General features: G+C 33.0%; 3 protein-coding genes across 6 annotated transcripts in view; 2 read left to right on the top strand and 1 right to left on the bottom strand.

Moving 5' to 3' along the window:
- LOC126735651 (phosphatidate phosphatase LPIN3) overlaps positions 1–14,426 on the bottom strand; it is a 60,934-nt gene extending 46,508 nt beyond the window's left edge. The window contains exon 1 of the mRNA XM_050439714.1: positions 14,278–14,426. The gene's annotated coding sequence lies outside the window, so the exon portion shown is untranslated. The remainder of the gene's footprint in view (positions 1–14,277) is intronic.
- On the top strand, positions 35–9,570 carry LOC126735653 (uncharacterized). Of its 4 annotated transcripts, XM_050439721.1 has the most exons (3): positions 35–205; positions 280–474; positions 7,241–9,570. In XM_050439721.1, exon 3 carries the CDS (start codon positions 7,321–7,323, stop codon positions 8,779–8,781), a length of 1,461 nt encoding a protein of 486 aa, XP_050295678.1. In that variant the 5' UTR covers positions 35–205; positions 280–474; positions 7,241–7,320; the 3' UTR covers positions 8,782–9,570. The 4 variants fall into 4 exon arrangements, 2 of the variants coding, with proteins under 2 accessions (XP_050295678.1, XP_050295677.1); XR_007660491.1 differs by lacking the exon at positions 7,241–9,570 and adding an exon at positions 696–1,547 and having other exon boundaries at positions 35–474; XR_007660490.1 differs by lacking the exon at positions 7,241–9,570 and adding an exon at positions 824–1,547 and having other exon boundaries at positions 35–474.
- A 74-nt stretch (positions 14,427–14,500) lies between the features above and the next one.
- On the top strand, positions 14,501–15,749 carry LOC126735654 (diphthine methyl ester synthase). The gene is made up of 4 exons (XM_050439722.1): positions 14,501–14,864; positions 14,918–15,272; positions 15,323–15,463; positions 15,514–15,749. The coding sequence occupies exons 1-4, from the start codon at positions 14,730–14,732 to the stop codon at positions 15,696–15,698; spliced, it is 816 nt and encodes a 271-aa protein (XP_050295679.1). The 5' UTR covers positions 14,501–14,729; the 3' UTR covers positions 15,699–15,749.
- Positions 15,750–16,397: the final 648 nt, after the last annotated feature.

The following is a 16,397-nucleotide window of genomic DNA, read 5'->3' on the forward strand; positions in this document are numbered from 1 at the left end:
AAGGCAGTTCGTAATGTAATGATGGGGGAGGGTAAATAGGGTTGAGTGTCCTAAGGTTAAAGGGCAATTTTTTTTTTCTATAACTAGGGATTTTTTTGTTTATTTCGCCCCCCAAAAAAAAAATTATTGAAATTCCTTTGACAATATTATTTTGTATAATACAATATTGTATTATTTTCGGTTTAATGACCCGGCATAAATAGGGGTAATTAAATATCGAATTATGAAATATTTGCAAGACATAATTTTAGTTTTTTTTTTTGGTTGGTTACAAACCAGCACATCGCAAATTTAAGTTGGCAGCAGTGAACACCGTCAACGTCAAGTGTCAACACTGTCAACTGCTTTGTTTACTAAAAACAGGAAGCGGTGCACTGCAAATTTGCAAGATATTTTTGTCTTTAAAAAAAGGGCTGCAAATAAAAAAAACAACTAAATTTTAAATTGAAGAGTTTTAGTTTCTGTACACTACAGGTAAGTACTTTTTAAAGCTATAAAATAACTTAAAAAGATATAGATATAAGGGCCAAACTGAGAAACCAGGGTGTGTTAAATAAAAACAGGATTCCTTGTGGCAACCTTTTTACTCTCTCAGTCAAATTATTAATAATTAAGATATTAAATTAGGCTAATTAATAATCTTCTTCCTTTACCAATTTTACCTACTGACAGGTGCATTTTTTCTTATCTTTAAGGAATGACACCCAATAGACCATTGTTTGGTACAAATGCTTCTATTGAGATAAATCCGACAGTGCTATAATATATTTGAATAGTAAGTCATTCAAACTTCATGTTAATAATTTGTTTGTTATTTTTTTAGATACATCTTTGACATATTGATGCTAGTGTAATTATAATATGTGACATATAATACCAATCTCAATGGGAATTCAATCAAGAAGTTACCTTATTTCAAAACAAAACCTTAACATAATAAATTGTCCCGAATGAGATTCCTGCTAGAGATCTTAGATGAACTAAGGATATTTGAAAACTTCTTTTTAAAAATTAAGAATTTATTATTTACAAGAGGTTTTTTTATTGAATAATTTTAGATGCCAGATCGTGCATTTCAAAAAATTTATAAAAAAACACACATTGAAAAAATCTGGTGTGGCACCGATTTAGGGACAATACAGAATACTACATACTTATGTAAAATAATTAATCACTATAAACACATTAATAATTATAACATTAATCATTATAACACATTTAAGATCAAATAAAACAGCATTACATGTTAAAAATCCAATCCTTCAAGTTCAAGTTATATACCTAGTTTGGATAGTCCTAGGGCTATAGACCATTTTAAAATAACAGTTTTTGTTTTGGATTTTATATTCAAATTTGTTCTGTTCCTAATATTTCATATTAGCAAATTTCCTCTATTGTCTCTTTGTTACTGTATATTTAGGTATATATTTTTTTGTTTGATTTCATGCAAGAGTCTCCAAATTTTGCGGCAATAAAAAATGACCCTGTATATATATATGTGTAATACTTAAGTATGTACAAAATATATTTTTGATCTGTAAACTTAATATTGATTTTTATTTTAACAAGATTTTTACTATAAATGTTTTGAATGAAATATTTGTGGTATATTTCCCGTTTATCACATACCAAAAACATACAGTGTGAAATGTTAAAAAAGGTGACATGATCGCTGTCAGGAGCATTTTTGGTATATCTATGGGAAAATAAGGTTATTGCTAGGATGTTTCTATTGTCGGAAGAGGATATTTCTGTGTTATTATGGATGGCATGAAGCAACATCTAAAGTTTCTGACTGAGGTTGACCAGGTTTATAATCAGGCAGGTAATGAAGATGAGATCACAAACTTTAAGGTTTATAAAACAGCAGTCAAGAAGTCAAAAACAGATGCTAATGATAGAATTCTATATTCCTCGAAAAATCTAATCAAGAGTATGTGGAATATAATAAACAGTCAAAATATCCAGCAAAAAGCTAAACTTGAAATAGACCCGAATGAGTTTAATGAGTTCTTTTCTATCATAGTCGCAAATCTTGTGAGGGAGATACCTGAAGTTAATTTGGACCCTCTACAAAATATTCCTAAGCAAGATGCTGTCTTGTTAGATTTTTCTTTCCGAGAGGTAAGCTTCATTATCATAAGGGAGAGATTGATAATCTATAAAATAACAGCTCTGATATATATAGTAAAGTAGTTTATTAATGTCAATATACAAAGTTCACACAAGTCAGATATGTATATATATATAAAACACTCTTAATCCACATATAGGTTTTCTACAATAGTATTCAAGTTTAAAATTACAAAATCCCCACAATTACAACATACAGACATTAAGTAATTAACAGGACACAGAAATAAAAAATAGTATTCAATACAAAAGTAGATGTAGGGTCGGAGAAACTCTTGTAGAAGGCTCTGGAACATAATTATTCCATCTTAATTGCATTTTTAAAAGAGCTGTATTGCAAGGTTTTTATGTTTGTTGATAGTTTATTAAATAATTAAACAGCTACAAACTTTGGCACCTTAATAGATGGTACAATACTGCTACAGTGTCTGGTTTGATAATTGTCAATATCACCATGAGTTAAAAAATAAAGAATGCATTCCAATGATGTAAACTGAAGGCAAGATTGGTATATTTTTTTAAAATAGAGACCTGCATTGATGCCTATATGGTCTGACAGTCTTTTTGTTAAAATCAATTAAAAACCAATTAACTTATCCCCTTACAAAACTAATAAACTTATGTCTCGGTGAGAGTTTTCTTTCCTTCAGACTTAGACAGGTAATATCGTCACCCCAACTTTTAAATCTGAGGATAAAGAAGACACTTTAAACTATAGGTCAATTTCTGTTTTACCTACAATATCGAAAGTCTTAAAATTTATGATCAACCAAATATGTTATCACTTTGAAAATAATAATAAGTTGTTTAGGAGGTTTTAGAATACTACACAAACTATTATCAACTTAATGGATCCCAGCAAGAATGCCTATGACGAGTTGGATTACTTCTCTACTGTCTTTTGTGACCTTAGCAAGGCTTTTGACTGTGCGTTAAAAGAAGAAAGCACTCTGTCGCATGTTTGTATAAAGATGATTTTTGGTATTAATAACTTTAATAAGTTTCTTCAACTTTCAGCTCTTGAGTCCTGGAACTCTATTTTCGATTTATCTTCCTTTCACACAAAAATTGTTAAGTTCTTTGATGCTACCTTCCCAATGATGAAAATCAAAGCGAAATCCAAACCTATAAAATCTTGATTCACGAGGGGTTTGAAAGTATCTTCAAGAAGTCTGAGATCTCTTCACACAATAAGAAAGTTCACTGACTCTCCAGTTTTTCATAACTATTTCAATTCTTACCGAGCCTTGTATCGTCGTCTGATAAGAATCTCTAAGCAAACTTACTACTCCAACCGTTTAAGTGGTTCATCTAACAAATATAAGGAGAGTTGGAAAATTAGTAATAATATTCGTCACAATTGTGGTAAGCAGTCAAGACAATGCCCTGAAGTCTCTCCCAATGATTTTAACAATTTTTTTTCTAATATTGCTCTACAACTTTAGCAAAATTTGAACCCTTCTGTGGATCCTCTTTCCTTTATGCCAGCCACTCATGTTCCAAATTCCTTCTTTTTTATACCTACAAACCTAAACGAACTCAAGGATATTCTGTATACAGAAAAAAATAAAAATTCAACTGGAGAAGACAACCTTTCAGCTAAGATTTTTCTCAACCTTCCAGAAACGGCGCTAAAGGCACTAGTTGACGCAATTAACCTTTCTTGGAGCAAGGGGATATTTCCATCTTGCCTAAAATCAGCTAAAGTTATCCCAATTCACAAGGGTGGAGCTCTTGATAATCCTTCCAACTTTCGTCCCATCTCTCTCTTGTCTACGCTATCAAAGGTAATCGAAAAACTGGTTAAAAATCGAATAATGTCCTTTTTAAAGTCCAAAAACATCCTCACCAGACTTCAATTTGGCTTCCGTGAAAATACCAGTACCAATGATGCCATGGTTAATTTTTTTCATGAGCCCTACTCCCAGATAAATGTTGGTGGAGTTTCGGCGGCAGTTTTTTGTGATTTGTCGAAGGCTTTCGATTGTGTCTGCCACAGGATTCTGCTGCGGAAGCTTCATCATTATGGATTTCGGGGAGTTTCATCTTCTTGGTTTGCTTACTATCTGCAAGATCGGCAACAACGAGTGCTTGTAGGATCTAAGTACTCTGATTACCATCCTATCACCTTGGGAGTTCCTCAGGGTTCAGTTTTGGGGCCTATACTTTTTCTCCTATACATAAATGACCTTACCAATCTTAATGTACGGGGGAAATTTACTCTATTTGCCGATGATACCACACTTCTTTGGCACAGCCCAGACACAGATACTCTGCGAACTACATTAGCAACTGATCTTCAGGCAGTAAATCTCTGGTTTGAATCAAACTTGTTGTCACTAAATCCTCAAAAAACCAAATTATTGTGTTTTAAATGTGCTCTAGACCACGTGCCTTTTTCTAATTCAGTAGTTCAGCAGTTTGATAATACAAAATTTTTGGGTATATTCATTGACAGAGAACTCAGATTTGAAGAGCATAAGAGCAGTACTTGCAAAAAGGTGTCTGCAGGTTGTTTTGCAGTCAGGGCGGCTACCCTGGAGCTTGGCATGCAGTTTGGAAGATCTGTATATTTTTCATTAATTGAACCCACCTTAGGTATGCCATTTGCTTCTGGGGTAATGCAGCTGCCTACCTTCTACAAATGCTGCTTGTTTTACAGAAGCGTGCTGTACGTTACATCTGTGGGGCTAAACCAAGAGATTCCTGTCGCCTATTATTTATTAGGCTGGGCATACACACTGTCTTCTCCCTCTACATTCAGGAAGTGGCCTGCTTACTTTTTGCAAATCGCTTTAAATTTATAACCCCAAATCCAAGATACTTAACGCGTCAAGTGAACGATCTAAATCTTCCAATCCCCTCCTCCACATTAACTAAAAAATCTATTTTCTACGAGGGAATCAAAATTTTTAATCGTTTACCAGGTGGAATCAGGGAGGCAACATGTATTGACACTTTTAAACGTAAATTGAAAATACTTTTGACCGAAAAATGTTACTATTCACTGGATAAATACTACGTCGACATATTTTCCCTAAGTGTAAGTTTAGAGTATTTGAATTTTATTTGATTTGTTTGTATGGTTTGAATTCTTTGCTGTCTTATACTTGAGAGGATAGAATAAAATTTCCTAAAGCTAGTTGCTGAATTTTCTTATTTCCATCAGGCATATAGGGAAATTCCTTATTTCTTACAGGCAGTTGTTCTTCAATTGATGTCGGAAAATTGACCACTAAACAATTTCCCAACTCTTTAAATGAAATTCAAGGCATTTCTCACTTCTTCCATGACGAACATGCTTTATTACATTTCAAGAAATGGATTATATAAAGGTCACATCCACAAATAAATATTTTTGAAATAAGAACTTTGACGTGCATTAAAATGCGTCAGATAACATGAGTGATATGGTAGCCATAATATTTTCTAAACAAGCTTAAACAAAAATATTGGGCCATAAACAGATTAGAACTTAAATGATAGTGCTAATGCAAAAAACACTTAAAAGATAAGCATGTTTATAAGCATTGTATGGCATAAGCTTATCTCCTACTGAGGAACAATAACCATACTTTTATTACATTAAATGTGTACACAGGCAAATTATTCATTAAAAAAAATGGTTTGCCAGTTAACACAATGAACGGATTTTATTAAATGACCCACTTTGTGAGAAGGTTATTGCCATCCCCATCTGATTTAGCAATTAACAACTAGTGGTCCGTTGGACCTGTTAACCAAATTTTATGTTCTTCATCTAAATGGTGAGTTGACTTTTGGTCAAGTCAAGTCCACATAATCACCATCTTTAGCTGTGTAATGGTTGACAAATTAAAAACTTTTGGCCCAAAAAAAAACCACTCTGCGACACACCAAAACTCAATGATTCGTTTGTTATTGTTCAAAAACACAGTGGGATGTGCCAAATTTAATTAAACACCTTGTAAACAGACTAATGGCATTTACTATGCAACGTGCTACGCATATTTTATGTTATGTACTTGGCTGGCCTTGGTCATGCATAAATATGTGATCAAGTTCAATGTGAATTTTAATAATATTCACTTACATTTTTTAATACATACATTAAGTGTATTTAAAAATGTAACATGAGTAGTTTCTAAGAAAAACAGTGCTATCAGCTAAAATAAAACCAATAAGTACTGCCTTACCTTTTTGGACAAATTATATTAAAATGACACTAAATTGATACTGATGCTTTTGACCGTAATATTAAAAGATTTTAACAACTGATATCGATATTAAACTTGTAGAATGTCACGTGCCAAGAAAATCTTAGAAATGGCAAAACTGGCAGTAATTAGGGATAATGCGATTGAACCAGAATATCACGAACATCAACTCGATTTCACTGAAAATTTTGAACCTTCGGATATAATTTTTGATGACAGTGATCCACCAATGCCAATTCGTAGTAATAGTATGTCTCCTGCTAGAAATATACTTCAACAAAGAAACCTAAACACCTTGTCCCAACAACCATTATGCAACGATGATAACAATGTTCAGTGCGTAAAAATTATTATCATGATAATGTCAAATTAAGAAATAGTTGTGAAGAAGACACAATTGCTTGTAGCGAAAATCACCATATTTTGACTTTGAAAAATATGGTTGCTTATCCTGACAGCAGATTTGAGTACAATAATTTAAGTTTTGATGATAAAAAATTACCAGATATGTCCGGAAAGACAGATGAAATGGAAAAAGATATTAAAGTATGTAATATAATAGAACAAGAATTTGAAGAATTATTTGCCGACAATGTTGACTTTTTGAAAAAATAATTTTTTTATATTTTATGACACTCTTAAAAATTAATAAAACCACGTATTGTCGAGTGTGCTATTTTTTACACTACTCTTTTGTTAATAAATATTTGTAATTTTTGTGTAAGATAGAGGACAGGGACACTTACAAAAACAATTGGGAATAATTAGGGATTTGTTAGGAATAATTTTTTCACGTATATTGTATAGAGGGTGTTACAAAAAAATGAAAAAATTATTTTAAAACATTACAAAAGCAAATAGAATAAATAAAAAAACAATATTTTTTTACTTATCAATTTTTTTCGTTACAGGGTCTCAGACAAAAGTTAAATCTTTAACAAGGCGGCAACTGGTTGACTTCATTCAAAGTGGCCCCTCGCGCGATATTAAGATGAGATATGACTCTTTACGTCAGCAAGTGAAAATGGCAATTGGATGCGAGTCATTATCAGCAGAGGATGTAGACACGATAGATAATTTTATCAAAGTCTATAAAGTAAAATGGGAAAATGCGCACCGATATATGTCCAGATTTGAGAAACAGAATGAAAACTGGCTAACAGGAAGCATCAATTTTTCTTCCAAGGCAGAAATATCGACAGCAGCGACACCTAGTACTAGTGGAAGAAAAAACGTTGACTTTGCAGCCTCAAGTGACCGCTCAAAAAGAAGAAAGACCGAAACTTTACGAAGCACCTTTACGGCACAAGAGTTGAGTTTTGCTGCTCAAATGCAACATCGAGCAAAAGGAGAATTGGATGTCTCAAACGTCATTAAAGAAGTGGTTTTTTCAACACCGGCTCGTGCTAAAAAATATAAGAAAGCCTATTATTCTAAAGAAAAACCTATTCCGCTTTCTTCTGGCGAGGCATTGTCACTTGTGGTTGAAGCAAAATTAACTAAGTTTCAGTATAATACAATTAGAGACTCGTCAAAAGAGCATAATGCTAATATCTACCCAAATTATGAAGCAGTAACCCAAGCAAAAAAGCGGTGTTATCCTTCGGATTTAATTATTACTGAAAGTTTGGCTGAAGTTCCGTTGCAGAATTTGCTTGACCACACAATCACTCGTTTGAGTGAATCCCTAAAAGAAGTGTTGAAAGCATGCAACCATTTAGATAATCTTTGTTTCATTTCAAAATGGGGTTGTGATGGAAGCTCAGGTCTAAGTGAATACAAGCAAAGATTTACCAATCCTACGGTATCCGATGCAAGTATTTTTCTTCCATCGTTGGTGCCCATTCAGCTAATATCAGGAGATCCAGACAGTGATGATAAAGTAGTTATCTGGCAAAATCCACGAACTTCCTCAACTAGGTATTGTAGGCCTATAAGAATGAAATTTGTCAAAGAGACTACTAAACTTACCAAGCAAGAAGTTTCCCATATTGAAAATCAAATTGCTTCACTAGCTGCAAGTAAAATCGAAGTAAATGAAAATGAAGTTTGTGTCAAACATAAAACGCTTTTTACAATGATTGACGGCAAAATCTCTAATGCAGTAAGTGAAAATTCTTCCACGCAAATATGTTATTTATGTGGTTTATCCTCTAAGGATTTTAATAACATTGATCTGGCTTCAACTAAAGATATTGACAAATCTAAATTCCGTTTCGGATTGTCGTCACTTCATGCCTGGATAAGGTTTTTTGAAAGTCTTCTTCACCTGGCCTACAAACTACCAATTCGTCAATGGCAAGCACGCGGAGAAGACAATAAGCAAAAAGTTGCCGAACAGAAGAAAAAAATTCAGGAGGCTTTTCGATTGGAAATGGGTTTGTTGGTAGATAAACCAAAACCAGGTTTCGGGAGCAGCAATGATGGGAACATTGCTCGTCGTTTTTTTTGAAAACCAAGAGATTTCCTCCAAAATAACAGGAGTAGACATTGATATAATAAAAAGATATAAAGTTATACTAACAACCATTTCCTCTGGATTTTCAATAGACGTTAATCTTTTCAAACATTTCTGTCTTGAAACAGCTAGAAAATATGTAGCACTCTATTCATGGTAGAATATGCCAACAACAGTACATAAAATGTTATTGCATAGTTCTGACATTATTTCATCAGCGATTTTACCTATAGGCCAACACGGAGAAGAGGCATAGGAAAGCAGAAATAAAGACATTAAAAGATATAGGGAAGACGTTAGTGTTTTCTATAATTTACTAATTTCATCTGATCCGTACATTAGCAGGTTTAGAAAAAACGAAACAAAGAAACTCACGACTTTTCCCCAGGAGGTAATTATATTTTTTAAAGAGCCCCACTTGCCGATTAAGGAAGTAGAAGAAGAAAGAAAGGAAGAAAAAACAGATTCAGCAAGTGACAGTGACTGAAAACATCTTGTCGGACTTGCATTGTCTTATTTATTTAATGTAACACGACGTTTCACACACAGTTTACACTTGATAACGGTTGAAGATACTTACCAACCGAAACGTCGTGTTACATTAAATAAATAAGACAATGCAAGTCCGACAAGATGTTTTCACTGTACCATTGTCTACCACCTTCAAAAAAACTGACAGTGACTGAATGTATTCTTGAGTGTATTTTTGAGACTTTTATTGTATTATAAGTATGTATATATTGTTTTTGTATTAAACCCTGTATATTAAAAAAAAAAGGTGAAATTACAAGAAATACTAGAACTCAAATATTTGTATCATTTTTCCTTTAATTAAAAAATCAATAATCTTTGAATTTATTTTTAATTTTTAGAGACACCCTGTATAATATTGTAAAATTTTGGGTACTTAAATAAGATACCAAAATCCCTGGAATCAGTTATAATTAATTAAAATTTATGTTTTTTGCGTTTATAATTTTATGGTTATTAAGGGAACAGTTTTTTGGTACACCCTGTATATTTTAATAAAATTCATCTGTTTAATAAATTTTTTATTTTTTGTCGAAGTTATAAACATTTTAAAGCTATTTTCGCCCCAAAAATCTCATAATACATTTTGGCCAGGAATTTGCTGAAATTCGCCTGTGTGCAACGTGTATAAAACAGTTTTTTGCATTATTAAATGAATTTTTAAAAACTTCCTCATGATAGATAAGGTCTTTTTAAGCAACAAATGCAGATATAAAAACCTACTTATATGATACGAAAACCTCTCATGCGTACATAAGGCGTTTTAAGTCAATTAACACAAGTATCAAAAATGCCTCATCTACAATTATTAAACTTGGTAATTAAACAGGGTCTAAAACTGCCCAAATTAAGAAACATTCTCTTTAAACTATTTTTTTAAATTAGCCTCAAACTATTTTTGTTTAAAAATATGGATGCTACAACTCTATATATGTTTCACTCTCTCCTGGACAATTTCCTTTTGAACAGGTAAGGCGTTTTTTCTTAACACGGCAGTATTATTCACTATATTATGATCCAAAAACATAACCCAACTTTGCTATGAGGTTTAATTTTATTGTGTAATTATTGTCTTAATACGTGTTGTTACCTGTTGTTTTAAGACTGCTTGGGCTAATATTTGCCTCAATAAGGTATTTTTTCGCAATTTTTAAATTTTTTTGTCCAAAATTATACAAAGTCAAAAATAGCTTTATTGTTACGTAACATCATCTGTTGTTAACAAAGCATTATATAAAACCTTAAAGATAGTTGACAACATAATCTTTTACAAAAATATAAAAATTTTAACAATTCTTACATACATAGAATACAGACACACCCAAAGAAAGGGTAGTAAAAATTCACATTAAGCTGCGCAAAACTCTTCACTGTCAAAAAATTGTATTTAAAAACTTGTCTACAGAATAAAATGCTTTAGCAAGCAAAAGTTTCTTTATATTTTTCCTAAAACGTTTTTCACAATTTATTAGCCTTATATAAAGCCTTCTGCCCCCGTACACAAGACTAAAGAGGACTTAATCTGCTTACTTTTTGAGATAGGCAGAGGTAAAGACAAGGTTGTTCGTAGATTGTAACCCGAGGAGGGAGGGCCAAGCTGATGGCGATATTTTTTGTGGATAAGACAAACAGTCTCTAAAATAAAAAGGTCAAGGACAGAGTGTTTTAAAAATAATAGCCTACAGGGGCTACGAAAGGAGCTGCACACATGTAGCGTATGGCTCTTTTTTGCAAAATAAATAGAGAGCTGAACAAATACTGAGAGCACACACACCAAAACACAATACCGTATCTCAGATGAGACTCAATAAGAGCATGGTAGGCAATTTTGGCCACATCAAGTCCCAGAGAATGTGTTATTACTCCAATAAAATAACAGTTGGATGATAATGACAATTTGTGTTTTATAACCTCAATGTTTATTGATCAGGACACGTCATTTAGATCAAAGTTGGTTGATGCTGGGCGATGTTCATCAATGTTTTTGAAACATCGATGTTCTTGTTCGATGTTTTATTTCACAAACATCGACCTCGTTTTTGAGCCGAAAAATAGGCCCTAAAAATTGCGATATCTCGACTGATATGACATCTATGACCCTGCGGATGGTCTCGTTAAGTTCGAAAGGACGAAACTAAGACAAAACCGTTGGAATCTTCCCGATAGTGCCCATAGAAGCTGAGATATCGACCTCTAAAGTTTGGGATTTTTCATTTTTTGGATACACCCCCCCGTATCGAATTTTTGCACCAAAAATTGATTTTTTTCAAAATCGAACTAACTATACAAGCGGCTTGTTCCCATCACCTACATTACGAAAACACCGGGTTATAACAAGTTTCGAGCAGAACTCAAGGAACGAGAGCACTCGGAGTCATTTTTCGACCTCGTATACGAAAAAAGCCAACGTATTAAACCCTATACTATAGATTAATATAACTGCTTTTATTTTTGCCCTAAAAATTTCTATAAAAATAGCAACTTTTCCCCAAGGATATTTACTTACTGACACCTGAAAAAACACGAAACTTTCCAGATCTGGGATATTTTTAGGCACCTCAATGTGTTCCCAAAATGATTTCCTACATATTTACACCTATAGTGTAGTTTCCTGTATAATATTGGCCCATAAACTAAATTTAACTTTTATGACGAACTTGTAAATTGCTCATTATTGGGCAAACGATTTGCAACAGTTTAAAAGAAAACATTAATTCAGCAATAAATTGAACATCTGTTCAAATAACTCCATAAACAGCAATCGAAAACAAATAAACGAATAGTTTAAATCACCTTACGGCTTAATCGGTTACGTATTGGTCAGATTTCCGCGTGTTTCTACTGAAACCCTCCGTGATTAGTCGGAATATTATGACGTGATAACGCGTTATAGTGAAAGTCCATTGACATTGATTATTTAATGAACGGACCCGATCTTCTGCTTTTTTTTTTGTTGTTGTTATTTGGCGAGGATAATTACGAGGTTGACAAAAAAATGTTTATTTGGGTCAATTTTAATAATAAAATGGCTAAAGTGAGATTTCCTAGACTCAATTATAAAAATTTGATTTATTTTAAATGTTTATGTGGGTATTTTTTTAGTGAAAGTGGGGTTTAAAAGTTCAAATTTCGCGCCAAACTAAGATTTTTAAGAAAACCAGTTATTTGACACTTAATAAATGTCACAGTGTTGCCTTATCTAGTAAACTTTCTTTAGATACCTTATATAAGTTTTTTTTAATAAAAATCTAGGGCTTTTTCAGTTAGTATTAAGTCTGTTATGATTAGATGCACTACGTTTGTTTTTCTTTAAGATAAAAGAAAAAAAATAATAATTTTAGAAGAAAGCCGACAACGCCGCCTCGCCATTTTCATTTCTTTTTTATCTGGGGGGGGTTTGACAGTTCTTTGACATTGACAGTTGGGGGTTATGTTTTGTTTTAAAATAATTTTAAATATTTAAATGAATAAAACCAGCTGAATATTTAGTTTAAATCATAGAAAATGCCCTCCTGGGCTAGGTTAAAACTTTGCTCCTGTTTAACCTTATAACATAATTACAATGAAAGTAGGTACAACGTAAATAATCAATTTTCTCTGAACAACACTTGAAAGCTTTCTATTTTTCAACCTGATTTACATGAAAATTCCAAGTACGTATCAAAATTATCATTTTTCTCATAACTCAACATAAAAAAAGCCTTTTTTCAATCTCCGCGTATTTTTCTGTGTCGCAATTACCGCGAAAACAACTTGACATTTTGCGTATCATATTTTGCAAAAAAAAAACTAATAAATACAATAATAAGTTTTATTAACCTCGATTCTTATTGGCCAAAAACGAAGGCGTGCTATGACGCCGTAACTACGTCTTAAAAAAACACCATTATATAATCAAAATTATCATATCGAAGCTTTATGAGGTCAATGATTGGGTTTGCCAAGGACCCCACTTGGCTACTTGAATTTTAAGTATCAAGGGTCTGGTGATACTGAAGACCAAATTCAATCCAACATAACATCCTAGATTTAAATGTAAATAACTATTTTTCAAAAAAAACTATTAGGGCTATACAAAACAGGATCTCAGTCTTAATAAAATTGTTTTTCTTAAATCCCATTGGTCAAAATCGGAGGCGGGAAATGACGTCGTATTACGTCTCAAATAAACATTAGTCGAATTGTTTGTGTCAAACAAACAAAACAATTTAAACCTTTTAAGAGATTATCTTCTACTCAGCATATTTTATATCAAATAATTTCTATAAATTATGATTTACTGCAGTTCATAATGTTAAAGTCCAGTGCAAGGATATACATGTACACTGTATTCTGAACAAGACATTGAAGCCAAAAGCTTTATTTTATTAAAAAATTATAAGTAGTTTAATGTGGCCGGGAGTCCTTTCGAGAGACCCATTAGTATTAGTCCATTAATAATAATGAAAAAGTAACTAGTAGTAATTAAAGTTCAGATTAATTGAATAGACAAGCTCATAAAAAAAAGTGCGAGAACTTTCTTAATTCCATAAAAAGAATCTTATTGAGTCGAGCAACTTTACTCGACTGACTCCGAAAACAATATCTGAAAAATGCTTTCCCAAATAAGCTCGTTAATTCTTACAGAACCTAAAAGTGTATTTATGTTTATTGATGACATGAGACCCTTGACTTTATAATGACTCCCTTTAAGTAAACCACCCCTTTTTCTTTGTTCTGAATGTGAAAAAGATCTAAAGTACAACCGGTACCTTTATAGTATAAGTGTTACATAATAAAAGTTTACGTTAAATAAACTGTTCTAGCCACGGAATCAACTAAAATAAGGCAAAACCCAGTTTAAAATTTCGAAAAAAAAAGAACAAAGGAGTGTTTCCCAATATAGGTACCGAAAACATGTTTTTTTAGGGCATAAATAACGTTGTCTACGCAAGTAATATATCGTTCCTAAGTACTTACCTAATAAGCCTCCCGGTTTTAGCTTTTCCAGCTAAGAAACAACTTTAATTATCACTAAATTTCTTAATTATTTATACCATTTTCTTTTTAACTTTAACTAGACAAAACAAACGTTTATTACAAGCAGCGATTTCTTTTGACAGTGACAGGTCAACAACTGTCACCTTGACAGCTGTCAATTTGACAAATCACCTATAATATGGCGCACGTTCGGCGGTAGTTTTAATTTTTGAAAAGTTCACTTTTGAATTCCTGTTTATCGAGAGTCGCATTTTAGTTTTACAAAAATGATTTGTATGAAAGAAATGCCATAAATCACGTTTTTGATGAGTCGCACCCGCAAATAATTCCGTCTAAAAGCCATAACCCCACTTTCCTAGAAACTTAACCTCACTTTTCTGAACCAAAACAACCTACAAAAAAAAACCTTTTTCTTAATCAATTTTTTAAAAATGTTTTACGTGATTGGTTTGGGCCTCGGGGACTGCAAAGACATCACAGTTAGAGGCCTAGAAATAGTGAAAAAATGCGATAGAGTGTATCTGGAGGCGTACACGTCCGTTTTGACTTGCGGTACCGAAGCACTAGTAAGTGAACTTTTAAAAGCCTTAAGCTACATAAACAAAAAGCCGTATTTCAGGAAGAATTCTATGGTAGAAAACTAATAGTGGCAGACAGAGATTTAGTGGAGCAAGGAGCAGATGACATCCTAGAAGGCGCAAAACACTCTGATATCGCCCTATTAGTAGTGGGAGATCCCTTTGGGGCCACTACTCACACAGACCTAGTGCTTAGGGCCGAACAAAAGGGCATTCCAGTTCAAGTGGTACATAATGCCTCAATTTTAAATGCAATTGGTTGTTGCGGTTTGCAACTGTACAGCTTTGGGGAGACTGTATCGATACCATATTGGATGGATGGTTGGGAACCAGATAGTTTTTACGATAAAATTGTTAATAATTTTAAGAATCAAATGCATACCCTTTGTTTGTTAGGTAAGAATTCATTTTAGAGTAAAATTAGCGAGTTTGTATGGTAATTTTAGATATAAAGGTGAAGGAGCCTTCACTAGAGAGTTTAGTAAAAAAGAAAAAAGAATATATGCCACCTAAGTTCATGACTGTGAGTGAAGCTGCACGGCAATTGCTGCAAATTATTAAAAGAAGGACAGGAGGAGACACCTTAGGTTAGATTTATTGAGGATAATATTCATGGCTTTAACAGTAAAACTTTCAGATGTAACCGAGAGTAATTTATGTATTGGGGTAGCACGAGTAGGCTCAGAAACCCAGAAGATTACGGCGTGTTCTCTAAAAGAAATGGCTGAAGTTGATTTGGGGGGGCCCTTACATTCCCTAATCATCGTAGGGCCCCATTTACATCCCTTAGAGGAGGAATATATTGAGAAGTTTAAACTGTAAAAAATAATTGTTTTATTTGTGTATAAAGGATTTTACTGTATTAGGTGATCAAAATTCGAGCCTTGGCAACTTGCTTGCTTGCTTGTTTTATGGCAATTGCCAGCGCAATTTGGAAGCGACCTCGATGTTAACTGGCTCTGAACCAAATTGGGACCGCTGACTTGTGCTTAATTCTTTTATAGTGCTGTGTGGTAGTCCTCTATTTGTAGTGGTTAAGTCTATTAGTATGGACAAACACAATATAGGTAAATTGGACAAACATAAGACATCAAAGGTTCTGGGATTCTACGGGGAAAGAAAACACAGACAAAACACGAATTGTTGAGCAGAACTATTATAACCGAATTCAAGTCATATTCAAAAATGAATGATTAGATAAATTGACTCCTCATTTGGTCTTGGAGACTTATACAATAAAACTTTGGCCATATTGGGGTTATGTATTGGGGCTTAGAAAGAAGGGAAAGCCGTGAACAAATGATTAATTTCTTACTTTATCTTAAAAAATCTGTTTATATTTGTAACATAAGTCAATTTTGATAAAAAAATTCAAATTAGGTTATGTATGTATACTAGATGTCAACGTCAAGCGGATTAGCCTATGTCAAACTGTCAACTGTTCCTTTCTAGAAAATGACATTTCTTGTCCTCAAAGTTTGACAACCGGAAGTGGTAACATAAACGGTGTGATAAATATGG

This window comes from Anthonomus grandis, chromosome 4 (genome assembly GCF_022605725.1).
Source record: "Anthonomus grandis grandis chromosome 4, icAntGran1.3, whole genome shotgun sequence".
Lineage (NCBI taxonomy): Eukaryota > Metazoa > Arthropoda > Insecta > Coleoptera > Curculionidae > Anthonomus > Anthonomus grandis.

Excerpts from the sequence above, each read along its gene's own strand:
- LOC126735653 (XM_050439720.1), top strand. The coding sequence starts at position 7,321 with ATGAGATATGACTCTTTACGTCAGCAAGTGAAAATGGCAATTGGATGC.
- LOC126735654 (XM_050439722.1), top strand. The coding sequence starts at position 14,730 with ATGTTTTACGTGATTGGTTTGGGCCTCGGGGACTGCAAAGACATCACA. Across the intron at positions 15,273-15,322 it reads GCATACCCTTTGTTTGTTAG|ATATAAAGGTGAAGGAGCCT; the intron begins GTAAGAATTCAT and ends TGGTAATTTTAG. Across the intron at positions 15,464-15,513 it reads GACAGGAGGAGACACCTTAG|ATGTAACCGAGAGTAATTTA; the intron begins GTTAGATTTATT and ends TAAAACTTTCAG.